Here is a 21,313-nt window from a genome sequence, read left to right on the forward strand (position 1 = left end):
ATCCCAGGGCAGGGGCAGGTGACTGCTCAGCACTGATGTCAGCCCAACCCAGCATGGTGGGCAGCACAAGTTTAATCCAATCATACCAGAAATAACACATCACATATGTAACTTCTTACACAAGATTTTTTTTTCCTTTTTTCAAAGACTTTTACAGACATGTAACACTTACAGATAGAGTCTTGGAATGTCATGTAGGATCTGTAAACATTTCCAGTCTACCAGCTGTAGTAATAGTTCTTTAATTCCTGCATTTGAATAAAGTGCTTCATACATAAGGCTATTTGAGCAAAGCAAAGATACAGGATATTCCAGGCAGGCAAAATTCACTCCCTCTGAACTATGTTTGTTTCTTGTCTCCTTCCAGCAGTTTTGAAAAATTGATACCACTCAAAAACATCCTTCTTCATCTGCTCAGCAAGCCACAGCTCAGACTTAGGAGGATGGATTAACACCTTACAACCTTACTTTATGTTTTGTGCTGCACATTTATTTACAGAGGTTTAGATACCCACCTCTGCTTCTGACCTGGCAGTGAGGGTTCCTGGCTGCTCTAACAGAGAGGATGGCTTGGGGCAAACAAAATAAGCACGAAAGGACAGGCAGCTTTTACAGAGGGTAGGACCTTACTGCATGGTAGGAAAGGGCATGACTGGCAGCCAATACCTGTTAAATACCTTGGTTTATTTCCTGATGGAAACTGTAAGTTGCTGGGTGAGAGACAGCATGTGACAGTCACACAGAATTACTTTCTGTTCCTCCAGGAGTTTGGGGAGGAAAAGAACAAGCATGGCTCAAGCTTGCACTTCTCTGTTATCCCCTCTGCAGTCAGGTGAGTCCCTTCAGGAAGATGCTCTCCCCAACCCTGATTTTTAGCTCAAAGAGCTGGGATGTTACTGCTCCTGCTGCCATGAGACTGACACGGTTTAAGTAAGTTCTGTCCCCAGCTGGTGATCTTTGTCTTTTAGTAAACAGCACAAAGTGAAGAGTGAAAACCTGTTACAAATTCCAGGAATTACACCCTTACATGGTTAAAGGAGAGTTAAAAGCACTGGAATGTAGCAAGGCACCCCTGAACATGTTACAACTTAGGAGGAGCAGCTTGCCAGGAAGATGGAAGGAGAGGGAAAGAAGGATACAAGATTTAAAGTACTGTAAATAGAGTTTTGAGCCTTTCAACAGGATACTGACAAAAAGCCTGTATCTTCTCACTTACAGCTGGAAGTAGAGAAGCTCTCAGGAGTGACAAAACTTAGAGCCCTTTTCAGAGAACAATTTTCAGGCAGCCTTTCAAGCTCTCAGGTGTTTACTGCCCTGGTACCTCCAGGACTGCTCTGACAGACACTGCAGGCTTTTTTACCATCACTCCTTTGAACACATCAAAGTCCCCTGACCTCAAGCACACAGAGAAAAGCTTCCATTCACAAAAGCACATTAACACTTTGGCACTGCATCTTACAGGAGCATCAGATCTCAAGCAGCACACACTCCTCCATTAGTCTGGCTTTGTTAGTGTTTACTGCAGAAGGCAAGAGCATGGAGGTAACTACAACTGTTTTCCCCACATTGGCTAGGACAGACAGACAGCTTGATGGATCCTTGGAGTCCCTGCTGCTTCCCTCTGGAGGAAGGAAGCTGTGCTTGATGCTGCCCTCCAAGTCTGACAGATTCATAAACTGCACAAAACAAAGACAGTAAGGAAATCCCTCACACATTGAGGTAAACAAACAGTGCTATTTGCACACTAACCAGTCTCCCAGAAGAAAGGTTTGCAAACTAAGGGTTGTATGAAATAGTGTCTGCATGTGTTTTAGGAATGAGACAGAAGCTTGACAGTCCAGTATGAAATAAACTCTGAAAGTGCCAGCAGCTGGATCAGCTTTGAGAATACTGGGCCTCAGTTTTTAAATACCTGGTGAACAGAGTAAAACCAAAACAAGAAAAGCCCACCCCCCAAAACTCTCCTCAAAGGCACATGGGCTGACAATGGAGGAATGGGGTGTTTCTCAAAACAAGGTAATTTCAGTTTCTTTATAGATCCTGTGGTGTGTCTATTATTGTCACAGTCTCTGCACTAGAACTGTACAATTTGTGCTTGAAGGCGAACAGGAAAGAGGAGTTAGTCTAAAGCCCTAATGTCATTTTGGTGTTTGCTTTCCTGGGGGGTTGTTTTTTGATTTTAAATCAAGTTCAAGTTCAAAATTGTGATGTTTTTCTAAAAGTGAGAAGTGCAAAGTTCCATTCAGGCTAGTCCTTTACAAGCACTCTTACAGAACACTGCCCAGTCAAACAAGTAACTTATGAGACCCATCATAGATTATCAGATCTTGCCCCAAAACATCCAGTATTTTCTCAATTTCACTGTTCAGCACATCAGGCTAACAAGTGAAGGAGGATGGGTGCTGAGACTAAGCCAGCCATAACCAGCCAGCACCTTCTGATAATGTGAAGAGCATGGAAAAGTCTGGTAACACACTTTCCACACGTGAACCACAAACCATCTTTCTAATCAAGACATGGTCAAGCAGAAAAACCTGTTGTACCATGCCTGAGATGATATCTTCTCTGTAACTGGACTGTAGAAACATTTCCCTCTCCTGACAGTTTGCTCCAGCTTGTGAGCAGAATTTCTTCTGCATCACTTAGGAAACCTCCAGGAGAGAATCAAATCTGTCACAGCCATTTGCAGTTCATCTGTCTCATTGGACAAGGCCCATGTGCAGGAGGAAAGTGAGTTAACATTTGAATTGTTGGAAAAAGCTCTTTAATGCAATCTGTGCAAGGTTGGCTACACACTGCTCAAAGCCCAGCATTCAAGGAATTCATCCATAGCAGTGTATTTACTCCATTTTGAGGAGTGTGAGTAATGGTTATTCAGTCTCCTGAAACTGGGCAAATAACTTGTCTTGCTCCTAGCTGAAGAAACTAATCAGAGTTTCCACCTGGGCTAGGTAGAGTTTCATGTTGCACTGAAATTTCTAAATTAAAAAAAAAAAAAAAATCAAATCAAAAAAGCTTTTGTGATTGGAGGATTTAAATATACTTCCTGATAATGGGGAAGTTCCCCAGTGGGAAAATACTGTAATGGTTCTGATTTAACAGCAAGCACTCATCCTTGTTAATGTGCTTCCTTTTTTACCCATTCAAGGAAAATGCTAAGAAGCCAAGTCACAAATTCCCCTTTGGAAGCCATTTTGGCCCCAGAGAAGTCAGGTTCAGGGAGGGCTGTTCACACAGAGTTTTGCTGCAGACGTTTGCAGTTTGATTATCAGTTTCTCTGGAGGATGTGCACCATTTCCCCTGAGGTAACACGACATGCACATTCTCCCCCTTTGCCTCCCGAGGCAAAGCCACTGGAGTTGCAAAGTGGAGAATGTTTAGTCCCTTTATCACAACCACAAACCATCCTGAAAACCCCATTACCAAGAGCTGTGGTGTTTTTAGAGATGAGAACTTTCACTTAATTGTCTACTCTCCGTCACAAACAAACATACTGCAATGCTACCCACAGCCAGGAAGAATGACAGTAACATCCTGATAATACTGAATTTCTGCTAATGAACTTTATCAGCACTGTGTTCCAGCCTGCTGGTGCAGCAGGATACTTCTGATATTACACCAAAGAAAACACCAGCCTTTGGGTCAGCAGCTCTCCAACAGATCTGAACTGCTACTCACCAGATGGAGGTCAGAACCTCCAGAAGAAATAAACAAGCTACCTTGTAGCTGTTCCACTCCTGTAGTGCAAGTGGTTTACAATTAAGGAATGTTTTAGTCAATTATTTTCTCATTTATGCCAGGCAAACTCCTCTGAGTTCCTGAACCCAGCTGTCTTTGGCCCCAAACTGAAAAATATGAGCAAGTCCCCAGGCTGCCCTTCAGCCGTGAAGGGAAACAAACTGACAATACAGTCCATCCAGCACCATCAGGAAAATCCCTGTCGCAGAGCAGCACCGACCCCTGCCCAGCTGGGTTACAAAATCCAACCACTTCATTCATTTTGTGCTAAGGTCTAGCAGTAAGAAATCAAATCCAGACACCTACAAGGGGATGGGAGATGGCTTTCAGCTTTCCTTATGCACACACATCCCTAACACAGGCCCTCCAAGGCATAAAAAGCAATTTATCTCCACTACAAGCAAGTGCTTCAGCTATCCTGTTCATCTCAGCACTTCAGAGACGTGCAGAGATGTGTCAGCACAGCTGCAGATAAACACGATTGGAGGACTGTTAGTACAAGATGAGAGGCCTCAGCAACAACAAACCCTGCAGCACTCGCTGTGCCAGGCCATGTCCCGACCCCATGGGGAGTGTCTGCAGGATAATGAACATCAGCTCTGCCCCAGGGCATTGCAAAGTTACAAAATTGTCTCTATATCCATATGTTCTGCCCCACATCCAGTCTGTCTAAATCAGAGAGCAGCTTAAAGCAGCAATATTAAAAAAAAAAATTAAAAAAATAGCTGTTTGGAGGATTCATTGGAGGTAGAGGTCCCACCCCTTCGTTGATTGCCCTTCTTGCTCCGTGTGGGATGCTTGGAACATTAATTGGAAAAGAAGTTTCCCTCTGGAGGTGACAGTGGTGGAGTTGGCATACTGCTGGATCCCACAAAAAGGCAGCTCAACTTCGGCTTCAATTCATTCCAAACTTTACTCATCTGTGAGTGGAGAAGGAGAGAAAGCAGACATGACCACAGAGCAGGTAACAATCTCACCACATGGAATTTTAGCAGCAGTCTCAGACATTCAGAAACACAACACAAATTTGCTGAATTATGTTCAGGAAGTTCAGTGGACCCAGAATGGTGGGTGGTTCCTGTCAGACCAGTGCAGCTCCATTTTCCTGAGCCTGTATAGAAGGGACATTTCCCTTCATCAAATTCCTTCACTGAAAGGATTGAAGGGAGCTGAAGGAGAAAAGACTTTTCTAATATAAAAAGCAAGAAAGTCTGTCTATGGAGAATATTAAAGGCCATATTTAGGGTTTAACAAAAGGGAGCTTCTAAGTTTTAGAGCAAAACCTGGAAAGTTTTCTTGTCATACAATATGTTGTGTAGCTCAACAAAAAAAACAGATTAATCTAGCACACATTAAACACACATCATTCATTACAGAATAGAGATTGAATGGTTGGGTATTTTTCAACTACTCAGAGGGTAGGGCCAGCTACAGATGAGAGAAGAAAAGAAGAAAAAAAAAACTTGCAGCAAGAAGATACCATCTTTTATAGGGGTTAGAGGCCAACTCTGATCTTCACACCCCAAACTGGAAAAACCTCAGGTAACTTCCTAAGCTATGAGAGAGCCCAGCTGCACAGATGATTAGAGGATGAAGGCCAATGGGTGAAAACAAATCCATTCAAATTCTCATTTGTGTTTTGAGAAAAAGGACACAGTCTAGAACTCACCTCTTTGTGACCCTGAATCTGGGAGTTGACAAAGGCCCCCAAAATGTGAGATGTGAGAGGCAGGTAGATGTGGATGAGCTGTGTCTCCTGATGCAGGCAGTACAGGGAGAAGTAATTCCGCAGCTCCATGGTTATGATCGCGTTTTCTTGCTGAAAGAAGAGGAACTCAGTGACCAGGAGAGGGTAGGAGAAAGGAGAAACAGGAGACAACAGCATTCCTCCCCATACCAGCAATTCAAACACATACCAAAAACCTAAAAAAGGCAGTTCCTGGACCCATTTGATCCAACAGGAATTGCCCTTTCCATCATGCAGACTGCTGCTTCCCACAGCTCCTGCAAATGGCGTGCTGCCTGAGAGCCAGTAGCACGTGTTGAGGAAAACCAACACATTTTCCACATGGCACAGTGGGTAGCACAGATTTCTCAAAGTACAGGCTACCCTTTCAGTCCAAAAACTTTCTGCAAATATGACTGAGTTCCAGAGCAGCACCATTAGAGAGCCCAGTCCCACCCTTTGCTCTGCCTGCCCCACCTCCACAATCCGAGACTCCAGTTGCTCCACGGATTCTGGCTCTTTGTTCTGCACAGTGGCACTCATCATCTGCTTCTTCATCATGCTGTACTTGTGCAAGGCTCGCTGGTGCTTGTGCAATACTCCCTTCTCATGCCTTTCACACAGGTCCTTTATGGGAAAAGAAAACAGCAGTGGAGCCAAGAGTCAGCAAACACACAGCCAAGTACATCAGGAACACACACGTGTGGTCACACCTTGTGTCATTTCTACGCTGCAGATTTTTGCTCCTTTGTTTTCAAGAGGGTCAAAAAATGCCAGCAGCTAAGAATTTAAGAAACAAAACTGCTTGAACCCAGACCAGTGAGCTTAAGAGGCAACCTGGAGCATCACTTCTGCCAACATTTTGGATCTTATCAGGCCTCTCATCTCTTCTGACCTTCTCAGTATTAAGTGCTGGCAATATATTAAAGTGCTGGCTCAAGTCCTTCAAATTCAGTCCTGGCCTGGGAATGTCAGGAGAGGCTGCCACATACAGCTGACCAGAAGATTACTATTTTAAAAATCCTTTCATTCATAACTGAACTCACTTATGTCTCCATGAGCAAATCAGTAGCAATCTAGTTCACTGCTTTGACTCAAAAGCAGCCAAATCTAAACCAAAAAGCTGATCCCTACAGTTTAACCTGTCATATTTTTAAATTCCTTGCAGAGTTTGCTCTTTGGCAAGTTCTCATCATCAGATGAGCTATCAGGAAGGCTACAGAGCTCCTTATGGCCAACAGCCACTCCCCTCCCTCTGCCAGATGCCCAGTTTGCCTCTGAACTGGCCTCACAGACAGTTTTCCATCCAGTTGGCGTTACACCCTCTAAAGAGCACAAACTTGCTCTAAACAACTTTCTTGTTGGCAGAACAGCAGAGCTCACTTTATAGGACTGGAGTAAATCCAGGAAAAGGTTCAACTTCTCCACCACATCATTCTCTTCCTGTTTACCCTAGAAAACAAGGAAAAAGTACATTTTACGTAAGCCTGGCATCCCAGCCCTTCACCCCCCCACACCACGCAGGCTCTCTCTGCTCTCTCCAGGGCACATCAGCGCTTACACAACTGCATCAAAAATCTCTCCAATGGCACTGGAGTGTTTAGTCTTCAGTGTGCAGAACAAAGCCCTGACTGAGGCAGGAACAGCTTTTCCAACCGACTGATCATCAGAACAAGAGGAGTTGGTTTCACAGGCCTGCGTGTCAGTCCTTTCAGCACGCTCTGCCTGGAATTCCTTGCTCTTGCAGATTCCTTCAATCTTTCATCTTCCCTTCCTACAAGATAACTAATCCATTAAAACTCTGAATACCTGCATGTTCCCCATAACAGTTCATGCATCAGAAGGCAGAGATGAGACACCAAGACAAATTTCACTGCCTTTTTTTTATTTTATAGAATATTCTTTTCTTCCTGTATCAATAGAGCTCTCTAGAGTGTAAACTCCAGAGAAAGAGACCAGGCCTGAGTGATCTACAAAAGCACACTGACTGTTTTAACACAATGAGATGAAGAGCAATGAAGACAAAACTCTTACTTTTCCTTCCCAGGCTGTCGTGTTCTCACATCATTCTGACAGTCATTACCACACTGTACACTTAGACTGGAATGTGATGCTTCTGTCTGAGTGATTCTAATGTAATGTTTAAGTACATGGATGTGAAAATTTGATTCAGAACTAAGTTATTCTGGGTTCTCTGTAGCAGATTAATAAAATGGAACACAGCACTTTTGGACAGCTCATCCTAGTAGTGAACTCAATGTGTGTAGTAACCATTTAAAATTAAGAAGGAAGCAGGTTTTTTCTTCCTTTCCCTTGCCTGTTACATTTTTTCCCCATTTAGACAGTCCAGGTATTTCACACAAGCTTGAACAAGCAGGCTGTTAGCTGAGGATCTGAGTCTGGACTGCAATCTCCCTCTTAACTCTTGAAGGGCTTATGTCCACAGAGCTCATGAGTCAAGATAAAATTCAGGGCAGCAGTGTACTTCATTCATGTTACAAAAAGGAAATTTAAAAAAGGACAAAAGTAAAGGACTCACCTGCTGCACAGCCTTATCTGCCAGAAGTGCAAATTCAACAGACAGACCCTTCAAAGCTTGTTTCAGAGTCCCCCATGTGTTGTTATTCAAAGCAGCCCAGGAAGGAAGTGGAGTAGTGTCTGAGCCCAAAGCACTGGAAGGAGAAAAGCAATGGTCACGTCCAGGAGACAAATTCCACTGAGCAGATAAAGTTATTTGCAGAGAGCAGTTTCAAATCTGTCTAAATAGCTCACAGTGCTGAGCTACTACTGTCCTGTCACAAATGCAGAGTTAGCTGTTTACGTTGTGGGGAGAGAGACAATAGCACAAGTACCTGAATGTGAAGGTATTTCTGTTTTCATTCCTCACTCTACAGAATGCAACCTTAGTGAAAAGTGTGTATTTCCTTCTTTCGTAGAAGGAAAATTTATTATGTCCTACAGCATGCACTGAAACACCCATTTTCACCAGCCCATTTGCAGGTAAACTTGACAACAGTTTTGAGTTCTAAACCAACAGTAGAAATCAGCAAACCCTGTTCCTCCAAACCTACCTTAGTTCCTTCCCAAAAATGAGGAGGTCGGAGGCGTTATCGATGGCTCGGGAAGCGATTCTCTCCGCACGGTCCCGCAGCTTATAAAAGCTGTTATAAATATTTCTGATCAGCTCCCTGCTGGCAGCAAACTGGGCCTGAATGTCAGCTGGGAGGAAGTCCTGAAGGAGTACAGAGGGATGACTGGTGGATAAATCAGAGGCACACCACAGTCTGCAGAGGGACAGGCTTCCCTCCTGTGCTCACACTCCCCCACTGTGCTCTAACAACTCTGCAGAGATTAGTTTCCCATTCAGGTGTCCAAGTCACATGTCACACAAACAGCCCTAATTTTCAGAGGCAGGAAGAGGTTCAAATACCCAGCATAGCCAGAGTTGGCAAAATTTGCAATTCTCCTGTCTGCAATTTTCTAAAAGGTTTGTGAGGTTTCAAGCTCACAAGTTCTGATCTGATCCTACTGGTAACTCCCAGCCCAGTAAAGTCAAGCACAAACTGAAAGTTCAGCTTTTTTTTGACCAGTTTATCACTGGTAAAAGCCTGAATTAAGCTCCAGTTGCAAAACCTTCTGCAAGCATTGCAGGAACCTGAACAACAACTTGCTTTGAAATTGCTCAATGAACACAGTGGATGTGTACTTAAAACTTGTCATAGCACTAATCACTAGGATAAACAGATATATGGAGAATTTATAACTAGCTTTTCCATAACAGTCCAAATTGCTCTGCCACAGGGAGAGAACAGACAGAATGAGGGCATGAGCACAAGGGAAAGACATCAATCTAGATGTTACCTTTTAAATTGTGCAATTTGTGCATTTGTTTGTTATGCAAGTATAAGTAATTACAGAGAAACATATTCCAAGCAGGATTCATTGTTTAATCTGTATCATATTCATGAGCCAGAATTTAGCTAGAAGTATCAGGCCCTTAAGAGTTAAAAGTTTATTTGATCTTTTCAATAAAATTACATGTCCTTCAAACTCTGGAAACAAATGTCTCCTACTTAAGGTGTCCTTCACTGCACAAATTCCATAACTGAAGCACCAGGAGAAGAAAGCCATTTAAAGCAGAATAACATGTTGCAAGAAATTCATATACATACCTTGGCCTGGGTAGCTAATCTGCAAGTCACAAATTCATCTCCTACTCCCTGGACCAATTCCCTTAGCTTATTCTGTACATCCTGGAGGAAATATAGAATCAAATGAGGATGAAAAAACACATGCAGGTCTCAGATATATTGCAGCAGCAAGGCACAACTCAGCAGATACAGCTTTAGCCAGGTTAGATTTAATTTAAGGAAAAGCATAATCTCTGTTCCCCTAAGAACAGTTACAATTTTCAAAATACTACACTCCTGGCATTGAGTGAAATTACTTTCCACTTTACACTGTGGAAACACCTACTGAGAGAAAATTCTCTTCATCCCAGGGAGCAAACCCACGTAGGGCAACAGCAATCCTGAACACTGTGCCAGCGAGGCAGTTACAGCAAGACTTGCAAGCTCAGGACTATTGCTAACAAACACTCACTGAGCCGCTGAAGGACAGAAAGAGTTTCAAGAGCACATCTTCTGAGAAGGGGGGATGTCGAGCCACCAGGTTTATAAATCGCTTCAGCGCTCTCCTCCTCGATTCTATGAACTCGCGATCAGCTGCAGGAAGAAACGTGAGGTCTCAGTTAATGTCCCTCACAGGACATCTCACAAAGAAAAAAGAAAGCACTGTGACAAAAACCAAAGAATGGATACCTCTGGTCTGTCAGCTCCCAAAACCAGACCTGTCAGACTGACCACCTGAACAAATATTGTGTCAAGCATTCTTTACCTCTTACCAAAATCCAGCACACATAGCTACATGTGGTTATTTCCACAGGGTAGGTCAGGAAGGAGGGACAAACAACCAAGCCTAAGGCCTGAAATCCCCACTTAGAAACTATGGGCCTACAGAGATTCTTCTTCCTCTGAATCAATTCCACAGAGGATATCCCAGCCTGTCTTGATCCTGAGATCAGCAGCCATCCTTTTCATGCAAGATGTCAAAAACTACTTTGGAAGACTTGCACAGCTGTCTGCAGTACATCCATCCTGAGTCTTTACTTGTCAAACTAAAAAAAAATCTGCTTCTCTTGCTGAAGCAGGAAGAATTTCAATATGGCAATAGCTGCAATAAGGAAGTAAATCAAAGTTCCTGGAGTTCTTCAGGAACAATAAGAAACAAAACCAAAGATTAAAGAAAAAGAAAGCAGCATAGAAAGAAATTACAGGAATGCTCATTTCTGTGATAATACCTTCATGTCATTAAGGATTTTTACTCTTATGCCACAGTTTTAAGCTGGCAGTTTGCTGGCTGTGAGGACTCTCCCAGGTGATCCTCAGTACAGCACCACCCACCAATCCAGTTTTCTGCCATTGGGGTTGCAGATCTTGATTTTGCTTTGCTCACCCCTTAACCTACACAGACACTTCTGAAGTCGTGCACACACTTCAGAACTGTGCACACAGTTCACAACTTCCCACAGGATCTGCCTCAGCGGTTGCTGTCCCCCAGACAAACAGAGCAGGTCATCCATGTCCATCTGACAGACCCCCACTGGGACCCGTGTAACTCAGCAGAGGGGCACACCAAGGACAAAGCACAGAGCTTTGTCCTTCCAGGTCTGGGACTTGGAGGCTCCAAGAGTCACACATCTATACTAATCCATCAAATCCTGTGTCCTGCCACACCATTTGTCAGTCCATGAATCTACTCAGAAACAAGAAGTACCCGTTCCCTTTCCTTTTTCCTGTTTGCAGTTTCCATTAAGCCCACTTCCACAGTTCTTCTATGTGCAGTCACTGGACTAAAGGCAAACAACACTCTCTGCCTTATCACAGCTTTGCACTGTATTAGAACTGTTCTCCTAGCACAGTTTGGCAACTAATCCTACCAGTTTTTTTTCCTGAAGTTATGGTATGTGTGGGAAGAAATGCACCAGTGAATGCAGGGAAAGATCAACACACCAGCAGTGCAAGGAAATAACAGTCCCTGACAAGTAACAGAGCTTCTTTCAAGCATCCTCTGTCCACTGAGATTAATCAGAGAAGGTCTCTTTTCTTTCCTCACATGTGTTGCATGAAGTGGAAATTCTGGCTGAGAGCACTGAATCAGGTTAAACTCACACATGGGCTTCACAACCTCCCCAAAGAAGTCTTTGCAATTCAAATCCCATCACAAGAATGTATGACCACTGAAGCTTTCCAGGGGTGTGATTTTGCTTTGCTCCAGTTCAATATACACCCTGCTCTGCTAACTGTTTACCAATTCTGCAATGTGACTCCTCAATTGAAATCAATTATTTGAAACACAGTGAGCTTAGCACTGTGGGCAGGACAGAAGACACTGAAAAGCTTGTTCTTTCACAGATAAATTATTAAACAAGACAGGATTTTATACAGTTATACAACTTTTGAAATAATAAATGCCTAAAACCAGTGTCAATATTTGCAAATAATGAAAAAAAGCTCCTGAAGGAGCTTTGATATGTTTTCTGTCTTGGAATACTTCTTAGTTTCTAGTCTAACTGCTAAAGTATACTTGAATGAACTGACATGGATTCCATTTAGGCTGCAAAAGAACTTTTAAGATCACTGAATCCAGCTGTTAAACTAACACTGCCAAGTCCACCACTAAACAATGATCATTACAACCTGTTTTGCTAAGAACCAATGCCTGCAACTCTGCCATGCTCTTGTGTAGAATTACACCTAAAATCTTATTAAGAAAAATCACGAGATACTGAAATTCCACAGGAAGAAACCCCACTGAAATTTTGCATTCATATCCCACCTATAGGAATTTCTAGCACGGCAGTAACTCACACCTCCAAACTGTGTAGTACAGCCTCCAAGTTGTCTGAGGCGAGAAGCCAAGACTTTCAATCTTTTCAACATTTCTTTTCAACAGTATCACTCTTGCACCATGCAGCAAACCCCCTGGAGCCCAAAAAGCAGATTTACCTCCCAGCACCCTCTTTGGGGGCAGCGCTGGCACCATGCGGTACGGGAACTTCTGCAGCAGCATCTCGTGGAACACCACGAAGTCGTTGTATCGTCTGTACACCGAGCACTTGAATCTCTGCAATTAACCAGGGGGATAAACCAATGCACAGCTTAGACACCAGCACCTCCACGATTTTTTTTTTTTGCACTGTAAATGCAATTTCTTCACTAGCTCAAATCAGTTTGAAATATCCAGCTACCTACGCCAATTTGTTACAAAACACTTCTGTTCCCATTATCATACACCTGCTTTGGTACAGAGCTCAGGTTTTCAAGCAAGTGAACTTGCAGACCATCCTTCACAGCTCAGTTAGATGGTCCATGCTGCAGAGGCCCAAGTCAGGAAGGCCCGGTGCTACTGCATTAAAAATCAGCCCACACAACTGGTCTACTCAAAACCAGCATCACCCAGCACACCTAAATCACTCAGGACTTCACCAGCAGCAGCAACTGCACAGACATTCTGAGGAGGACACACTCTCAGCAAGCCCAAAGCTTGTTCACATTACCTTGCTGGAAACCTCATATTCCACATGTTTCAGAAAAAGGCCCTTCTTCTCAGGTATAAGCTCCACCTGCACACTGTCCTTGCTCAATAGCTCTTGCAGGGTGTGGGAAAGCAGCAGTGGATTTCCCTGGGGCGTCTGCATTAGAAACTGTTCCGCTTCCCTTGGTTCATTTACTGGAGGCTTTGCCAAATCTAGAAGACAAAAAGGGAAAAAACAGTAGAGCTGATAAGATACAGTACAAGAAGTAGCCTTAAAATATTCTGTTCCTTTGCTTGGTGCTGCCAGAGTGGTGCAACACCACGAGAAGCCCAGCCAGGCCACTCCCCTGGGAGGTTATGCTGCTTCTCACACGTTCACATCACCCGTACCTCCCTGCTCACAACACCCAGGAGCACCTCCAATTATATCGAGTCAGAGACATCTCCACTAAGCAAAGAATCACAGGCCAAATTTGTTCTGTGAATCAGCTAAGAGGCCTGCATTTCCTGTCTGTCCAGCTCCCACCACAGCAGGATCTGCCAAAATGAACGAAACCCTTGCTCAGCACTTTTGGATCCTGCCTAGAACAACTCATGGAAGGAAAGAAAAATGTGTCATTTTACCACGCTGCAGAAATTTAATCCATTAATTTTGCACATCATTACAAAGGAAGGAGGCACTTCATTTGACATAATTTTATTAAACTCTATGACAGTGTGCTACAGTGAGCATGAATTAAAATAATTTACTATGTCAACATACTTAAGTTCCAAAGCAGAGGGAAAAGGTTCCTAATAAGGGCTACCGACCCAACAATTCCTCAGTCACAGCAAGCTGTGGCAAAATCTTTCAAACTTACCTATTCTCTTCCATTCCTTGTAGCTAGAAAACAAACGGCTTTGGACAGCAAATTTGACCATAATTGCGCAGCTTTGGACAGTAACTGACTCTCAGATGCAGAAGTGAAAAAAGATGGGTCTTAAGAATGTGGCCCCAGAGGACAAATGACATCAAAGAAGGGGCAAAGCTGATGACTCAGAGTGTTCTCTTATCAAGTGCCTGACTGTTATCTCACCCTGACTTCATAACTATATCTATTATGTGACTGTGAACTAAGCTTACATTGTTTTTCAAAGCCATCCTTTCTTTTCTACCCAGTCCACACATAGGAAATAGTGTGAAAATTGAGGGTACAACCCTGGGCTATGTTCACCCCATTTCTGAGTTCTGCTCTCCAGTCTGGAGCAGCTGGGTTGCTTCCTCTCTGTAAGAGGCATACTGTGAACAAGCTCTTTTATAAAGCAAGTCAAACCCACTGATGAAAGGCACCTAGAAAAGCCAGGTAGGATTCATTATCCCTTCCTTGCCACTGTGCAGAAGTTCTTAAATATATCTGCAATTCTGAGAACAGGGTAACACTACAGAAGCAAGAAGCATTTCTTCCAGCTTCGATACATAGTTTAAAAAGTTGTTAACTGGGTAACAGATTAACTCAAGGAAGATAAGAAGTCATAGCCTTAACTTGAAAGCCCTGACCTCCTCCTGATAAAGATTTCCCACCTGCTCCTTCATGTGCCCTAGGCCCTGATAAATGGGGAAAACAAGCAATCTTTAATTCTTCAGGTTTATGACTTCCTAACAGACACTTTGCTATTTGTTCCGTAAAATGACTTAATGAAACCAGACCAAATCCAGGACAAATGACCTTATCCCACATGCCTCATCAGGCCTCAGATTCCTGCTAATGTGACTCAGAGAAGCAAGTCTTAACACCTCTGCTTTAATAGACATATCAGCTGCTAACCCCACCTATGCAGCAGCTCCTAAAAATTTCCAGCTACCTGCCAGAAATTTTCAGTAAAATTATAAAAGGTAATTCAGTGTTGACATGGGATACTGATGGGTGAAGTGATAACATCTGTAGAGCACAAGGCATCCTGGATTTCCAGAGCAGCACTTCCCTGGGTGTCCACCTGGTAATTGTTGTGTTTAACTGCTCAAGACACACCAGTGAAATGCAACACAGGACAGCAGATGTTGTTGCTCCTCCAATGCACACACACACCTCCCTCCAGAGAATTCCAGAGCCTTCTGTGATGCTAAGCCACGGGCTGATGTTGCAGAGGCCTCCCCCAAAGGGGGCTACTCAAAATGCACCCCAACTAATTCCCCAAGCAGTGCCAATCTGTACTAACACAACATTCCCCTCCTGCCTACCGAGTCACTGTCTCTGCTTCCCATCTTTCTGCTGGACAACCAACAGCACAAACCAGCCCCTGAACTGGGGCTCAGCATGGTCTGGCTAACTCCTGAAACCCCAAAGGCAAGAGACAGGTGTGAGGAGAAAAGATGTATAGGGTGAACCATGAAACCCTCACTGTTTCATCTTTAAGTCCCAGAACCAAACTGATGCTGAGGACTCTGAAGTTCCAAGTCTGAACCTCATTACCCAGTAAGACAGCCACGGAGTGATGCCCCACCAGGCAAGGCTCCACAGTCCTTTGACAATTCACCACATTGCCCTTTTCTTGGTAATTTCCCCCCAGTTTTTATCAAATTGTTCTCTAAATTTGCTTTCTAAAAATCACCTACAGGACATGTCTTCTCTTTATCAGCAGTTCACATTCTTGCCTCTGCCTGAAATATTCTGTAGCTTCTTTACATCTCAACCTTGTCTAAATGTGTGAAATCACATAAACTAGACAACCATGCAAACAAGTTTGAATAATTACTGTTTAATTAATAACCTCAGCATGTCTGGTATCAACAAGACAGAGTGAATCTACACCCACAAACACAGGTCTGAGAATACAATAAAATGACTTGGGAACAGCTGTTAACCTGCTTTAGGAAATGCTTACCATGGAGTTAACACTAACCCTACAGAGCAATAGATACTGGAGCTGTTCTTCAGCCCATTTCTCATTCTACTTACCAAAGAGCCTATTTGGGAACAGCCTCGAGAGCCCTGGCCAGGAATGGTGGATAATAGTGGGAACTCATTGGTATGAGCTCCTGTGTTCGGCCAGTAAAAGGATTTACATGCATTGTAACAGAACACTTAACGCTTCCCATCACGCACTCTCTGCTGGAGAGCAGCTAATTTTGAAAACATCCCCTTTGGTTTCAGCAGATCATTATCTAGTAAAGTTTATATAGAGAGAGCAGCAAGCGGATACAGAAATGAGGTATGGAATGGTCCCCTGGAACACTGGGAAGCAGACAAAATAAAAATCAGCTTTTTCCTACAAGCTAGGCTTTTGCTACAGCAGTTTCTCAATCTGTTGTCAATAAGGTATCAGGAAGTGGCCTGATACAATTGAAAACAAGTTGATATAAAAGTTAAAAATAATACATACAAACATACATATGCAAACAAGAAGACAACAAGATGACAAGAACTAAAAGTTTGAAGAAGCATTCAAAACATGGCCTAGTTTTTGCTTGTTGTAAAAGAAAACAGCTATGAAAATACTGCATAATACTTTTTTTTTTTTTTGCAACAAGTCAGATAGCCTTTGGACTGAAGGGAGTTGAGAAACTTACCCAGAGAAAAACTGCAATAGAAAATTTCTCTACTTCATGCCTTAGTTAGTGTTTCATGCTTTAGTTAGCGCTCAACATTCATCAGTCCACTGATACAACTGGGCAGCAATCTGCCTTCCATGGAGTTACCAGTTTCCTCCATCCAAATTTCCAAAATCATGCATTTATTTATGAAAGCCAGAGCAAAATTCCAAGTCCCTGGATAGCTGCACAGAGTTTTCACATGTGAGTAAGCACATCCAGTAGAGCGATGCCAGGGCTGGAAGCACAGGTGGTAAATCACAACATTGATCTCCCTTCCCTGTTTAAGCTCTGTCAATCAAATTTGGAGGCCTTATCTCCATTTACAGATGGCTGATGCTACCAACTCTTTATTACACCAGGCAATAATCAGATAAATTTATCAGACATGCTTAAGTAGATGGTGCCTCAGAAGTACTTATTATATTAGCAGCATTTTTACTAGAAGGAGAAAGGAGCCTGTGAGGAAGCAAAACCTTCAGGAAAAGCAGCTCAGAGCTCTCCTCCATCATCACAGGCCACAGCTGTGCAGAGCAGGGGGGATCCAACCCACAGGAAATATGAAAACTGACTGGTTTTGTGCACGGCTACCTCAGATTTCTCCCTGGAAAAAGTGAGGGCTCCACTACCAACTCCTGGGCCAGGAATACTAAAGCAGCAATGTAAACATCATTCATCAGCATTTCCCTTTCCTTTCTGTCTTCTCATGAGAAGCCCCAGGAATTATGGAAATGCCTCTCCCCCTTATTGTGTCAAAAACATTCCTCCATAATTCCAGAATCCAGCGTCCACATCAGCCTCCCTGAAAACTGGTGCAGATTTGAACTACAAACTCAAAGAGATTCCCATCTTAGTTCTCGTTTTTTAAAATATTACATAATTGGAAACCCCCTAAAAGAAAACAAACAACATAAGTACTACCAAAAAAAAGCAAACAAAACTTTTTTCCTATTAAAGGCTTCACGTATTTTTTAAGACAACTGCACACAACTTGTTTGGGTGTTTTTGAAGAATTTAAAACCATGTAATTCTTATCTCAAAAGGAGAAAAGCAAAAGAATCAGTCTAACAAAGCTAAGTGCTGCACAGCTGTGTGTACAACATGGAAAGCAGGTCTGTATTTCTTACTGGGTACAAGAAAAGTTATCATATTTAGCTTCACTCTAATTAAGAGTCTCCTTCCCAACAATTCTCATGTAAATACAAGCTACCCAATGCCAAAACAAGATAAAATAGCACACGCTATCATAAAATTAGATGCTGGAAACAGGCTCCAACATTTTGTTTTTCTCCTTAAAAAAATCCACAACACTGCCACCACAGATGCCAAGTATGTACCCTGCACTAGTTAGTCTGGGTTTTCTATTTTTTTTTCTTTGGTTAGGTTCTTCTATTTCCCCTTTTTTTGGTGTTGCAGGTAGTTTGGTTGTGGTTTGGGAAGGGTTTTTTGGTGGTTTTTTCCAAGTAAGTTTAAGATAGTTATTCATCACTTGGTGCTGCTAAAGATGAAACAGAGAAGTTATGCCTCAACTCAAAAATAGATGAGACTACTTAAGCTTTATTTAGTAATATTTAAAAAGCACCTGAATTTCTGCAGTCCCCTGCAGCTATAGGCCTCTTGCTGCTTCTCAAACTGCCAGAATCCCATACTCCAGCAGAAAAAAACCCCAACAGCAACTTGTCACACAGATTTACTGTGTGTAAAGAACTAACCTTACGCCTCTTGCCCTGTTCTTTTAACTATGCTGTTAGACCATCAACTGGTTCATCTGATTCCCCAAGTCTGGGGATGCAAGGGACACATTCCATCCACAAGTCAGCCATGAGCACAGACCCCAGCTGCAGCAAGCACAATAAAGGGAGATGCAGCTACTTTGAAGAAATAACAGGATTAGCAGAGAAAAATCCAACGAGGAATGTGCCCTAAGATTACAGGGACAAGAAGTCAAACGCTCACTAGGGCTGGTTCCCAGCGCTCAGTGGATGACTGCTAAGCTATCATTTTTCAAAAGAGGTTGGAAGTGCAAAAATTCACACCCAAAAATGTAACTCAGCAAGCAATAACCCAAACAACTACTCTGGGAAACTTTCACAAGGACGTTTTAGCCTGACTACAAAACTGGCAAGTTTCCACAACCAACCGTCCTTATAGAATATCCCACAAAAATAAATAGTTTATCTTTGTTTTGCTTCTCATTTTGCTTACATGTTCCTCACCCTCCTGATTATGCTTGATGTTAGCATTTAAACATTAAAAATGGCATTGCCACTCCAGACCCTACAGCCTCCCAATGGTCTTTTCACACATTTTATAGTTAGAACAAGCTCATTCTTACGACAAACCCTGTTGAAAAGCAATCATTAAAGCTCTCTTCCTTTTGTATCAATTCCACATGTCTGGAACTGATAAATTTTTCTCCCTCAACCTGCATCAACCTATAAAACTTGAAAACTGTGGGGGAAATCATTGGTCATGTGCAAATTATATTGTCTGTAACCTGTACAGCCCTCCCACAGGCTGAACACACAGTTAAAGGTTTACCATCAGAAGAAAAAGAGACACCTGATTCCCTACACAGCCAACACCTGGATTACCTCCCTGCAATCACTGCAAAACAGACTCACATGGAAGCAAAAGGAAAAAAAAGTCAATAAAAGCCACTCTGCAAAATTGACTTCTACATGCCGGATGTTATCCTTTTTTCTTTTCTCTTCGATTGTATTAAAGTACTTCTACTTTTAGTACTGCTAAATCAAAACCACAGCATTTGTATGTGCCCTCATAGGGGGGCATCAGCGATACCTATCAGGACTCTCATTACTCTGGGTATTTCAGCCCTCCCAAAACACTCACTGACAAGCTGCTGGTCTCCAAAAACAACTACATATGGGTGTGAAACTTCAAAGATCTCTGAACCTGCATCCTGATGCTAAAAATAAAAAACATTGCTGCATTCACAGCATTATTTTTCTTAGCCAAAATAATGACATACCCCCTCTCAGTGTTCATCATAAACTCTCTGACAAAGAAAACCAAGTTTACTAAAGAAGGCAGAGTAGACCAGAAAGGTACAGAAGAACCATCACCAGGAGATAATCAGTTCAAACATACTCGGAGAGAACTGTTTTATCTCTATAAGGCTCCTGAAGCAGATGGTAAATCCATAACAGACATACCTGAGCAAGCTCTCTCTTTGGTACAGTAGGACATTTTTTTCCACAAAGGCTGCTGTTCAATATGTTACATCAGTCCTGGACAGAAATATTCCAAAATAATTTATTTATAAGCATTATCTGCATCGGGAGCATCACAGGCCTAACAAGAGCAAACTCACAGTGGGTTCTAAACACAATCAACCAAACCATTTTTCCATGCATTAGGCTTACCTACTCATTTTTCTTTCCAAACTGAGCAAAAAAAAAAAAGAGCGGCTACAAAACTTCAGCCACTTCAAAGACAACTTTAGAGAACCCCCTAAAAGTTTCCTTCAGCTCAACTGCTAAAGGAGTCTAACGCGTTATTCCCTCAATTCACCCAGGAGCTCCCTCCGTCTCTCGTTTCGCAACAAGCGCTGGCGCTATTTGGCTACAAGTTTCTTCATCCCAGCCGCAGCTGCACGCCCCTCAAACTCCAGCGCCGGGAGCCGGTGCTTGCGCCGCTGGCCCGGCTCGGAGCGGGGCACAGGGACCGCCCGTGCCGCTGCCCCGCTGCGGGAGGCTCCGCGCCGGCTCCGAGGTGCCCGGAGCCCCGCGGGCGGGCGGGGATCAGGCACGAAATGAACTAATACCAAATAATAAATCGTGTGCAGCACGGAGGGAGCGCTCGGCCGCGTGACTCCCCACGGGAGAACTCGCGGGCCGCGCCCAGCCCCGCAGAGGGGCGGCGGAGAGCTGCCCGCCCGCGGCCACCGGGCAGGCGACCCCGGCCACCCGGGCGCCGCCAGCGCTGCCGCTCCTCGCCCCGCGCCGCGGCACGGAGAGGGACCCACGGCCCCGAAGGACACCCTGCGGCCCGGCCGCGGCCAGCCACGGGGCGGGCCGGGGCCGGCGGGGTCCCGCTGCCCCGGGGGGAAGAGGGGAAAGCGGCGGCGCTTCGCCGCGGGTTTCGGCGGGGAGAGCGGCTCCGACCCCGACCCCGGCGCGGAGCCGCGTCCGCTCCCGGGCGGGCAGCGCTCCGGCGGGCGCGGCTGCTCCGAGGGGCGGCCCCGCCACCCGCATCCCCCCGTACCTGCGGCCGTGCCCGCGGGCGGCTCTCCGTCCATCGCGGCCGCGGTCATGTGAGGCCGGGGCGGCCGCCCTCCCCTTCCTCCGCAGCGCCCGCCTGTCAGCGCGGGCGGGGCGGGCGGGCAGAGCCGCCTCCCGCGGGGCCGGGGGCGAGGGGCGCGGGGGGCGCGGTGCCCGCGGAGCGGCGGCTCCGCCCGGCCCCGGCTCGGCTCGGCTCCGCGGGGACGTGTCAAATTGCAGCGCTGCGCCGCCGCGGCCCCGCCGGGCAGCGCCCCCGGCTCCGGGGCTGCCCGGAGCGTGCGGCGCGCTCGGACAGGCTCCGGCGGGGCAGGAGCCGTCCCCGCCGCTGGCGGATCGCTGCGAGCGCCTCCGCACCGCTGCGGGATTAGTAACACACCTCTCAAGCATCTTACGGCGTGTAAGAAGTGATCGGCTCACGGGTTTAATACAGGATTATTCCCA

General features: G+C 44.5%; 1 protein-coding gene across 4 annotated transcripts; it reads right to left on the bottom strand.

Annotated features, from left to right (window-relative positions):
- Positions 1-54: 54 nt before the first annotated feature.
- SNX8 (sorting nexin 8) lies at positions 55-21,133 on the bottom strand. Of its 4 annotated transcripts, none has more exons than XM_038151274.1 (12): positions 20,856-21,133; positions 19,805-19,879; positions 13,083-13,273; positions 12,532-12,649; positions 10,067-10,188; positions 9,637-9,717; positions 8,536-8,696; positions 8,004-8,136; positions 6,848-6,916; positions 5,942-6,091; positions 5,408-5,557; positions 55-4,658 (listed from the first exon to the last, which is right to left on the bottom strand). In XM_038151274.1, the coding sequence occupies exons 2-12, from the start codon at positions 19,836-19,838 to the stop codon at positions 4,545-4,547; spliced, it is 1,323 nt and encodes a 440-aa protein (XP_038007202.1). In that variant the 5' UTR covers positions 19,839-19,879; positions 20,856-21,133; the 3' UTR covers positions 55-4,544. The 4 variants fall into 4 exon arrangements, with proteins under 4 accessions (XP_038007202.1, XP_038007203.1, XP_038007201.1 ...); XM_038151275.1 differs by lacking the exon at positions 20,856-21,133 and adding an exon at positions 20,015-20,844; XM_038151273.1 differs by lacking the exon at positions 19,805-19,879 and having other exon boundaries at positions 20,856-21,132.
- Positions 21,134-21,313: the final 180 nt, after the last annotated feature.

The sequence above is a fragment of the Motacilla alba genome, chromosome 14 (assembly GCF_015832195.1).
Source record: "Motacilla alba alba isolate MOTALB_02 chromosome 14, Motacilla_alba_V1.0_pri, whole genome shotgun sequence".
In the NCBI taxonomy this organism is placed as follows: Eukaryota; Metazoa; Chordata; class Aves; order Passeriformes; family Motacillidae; genus Motacilla; species Motacilla alba.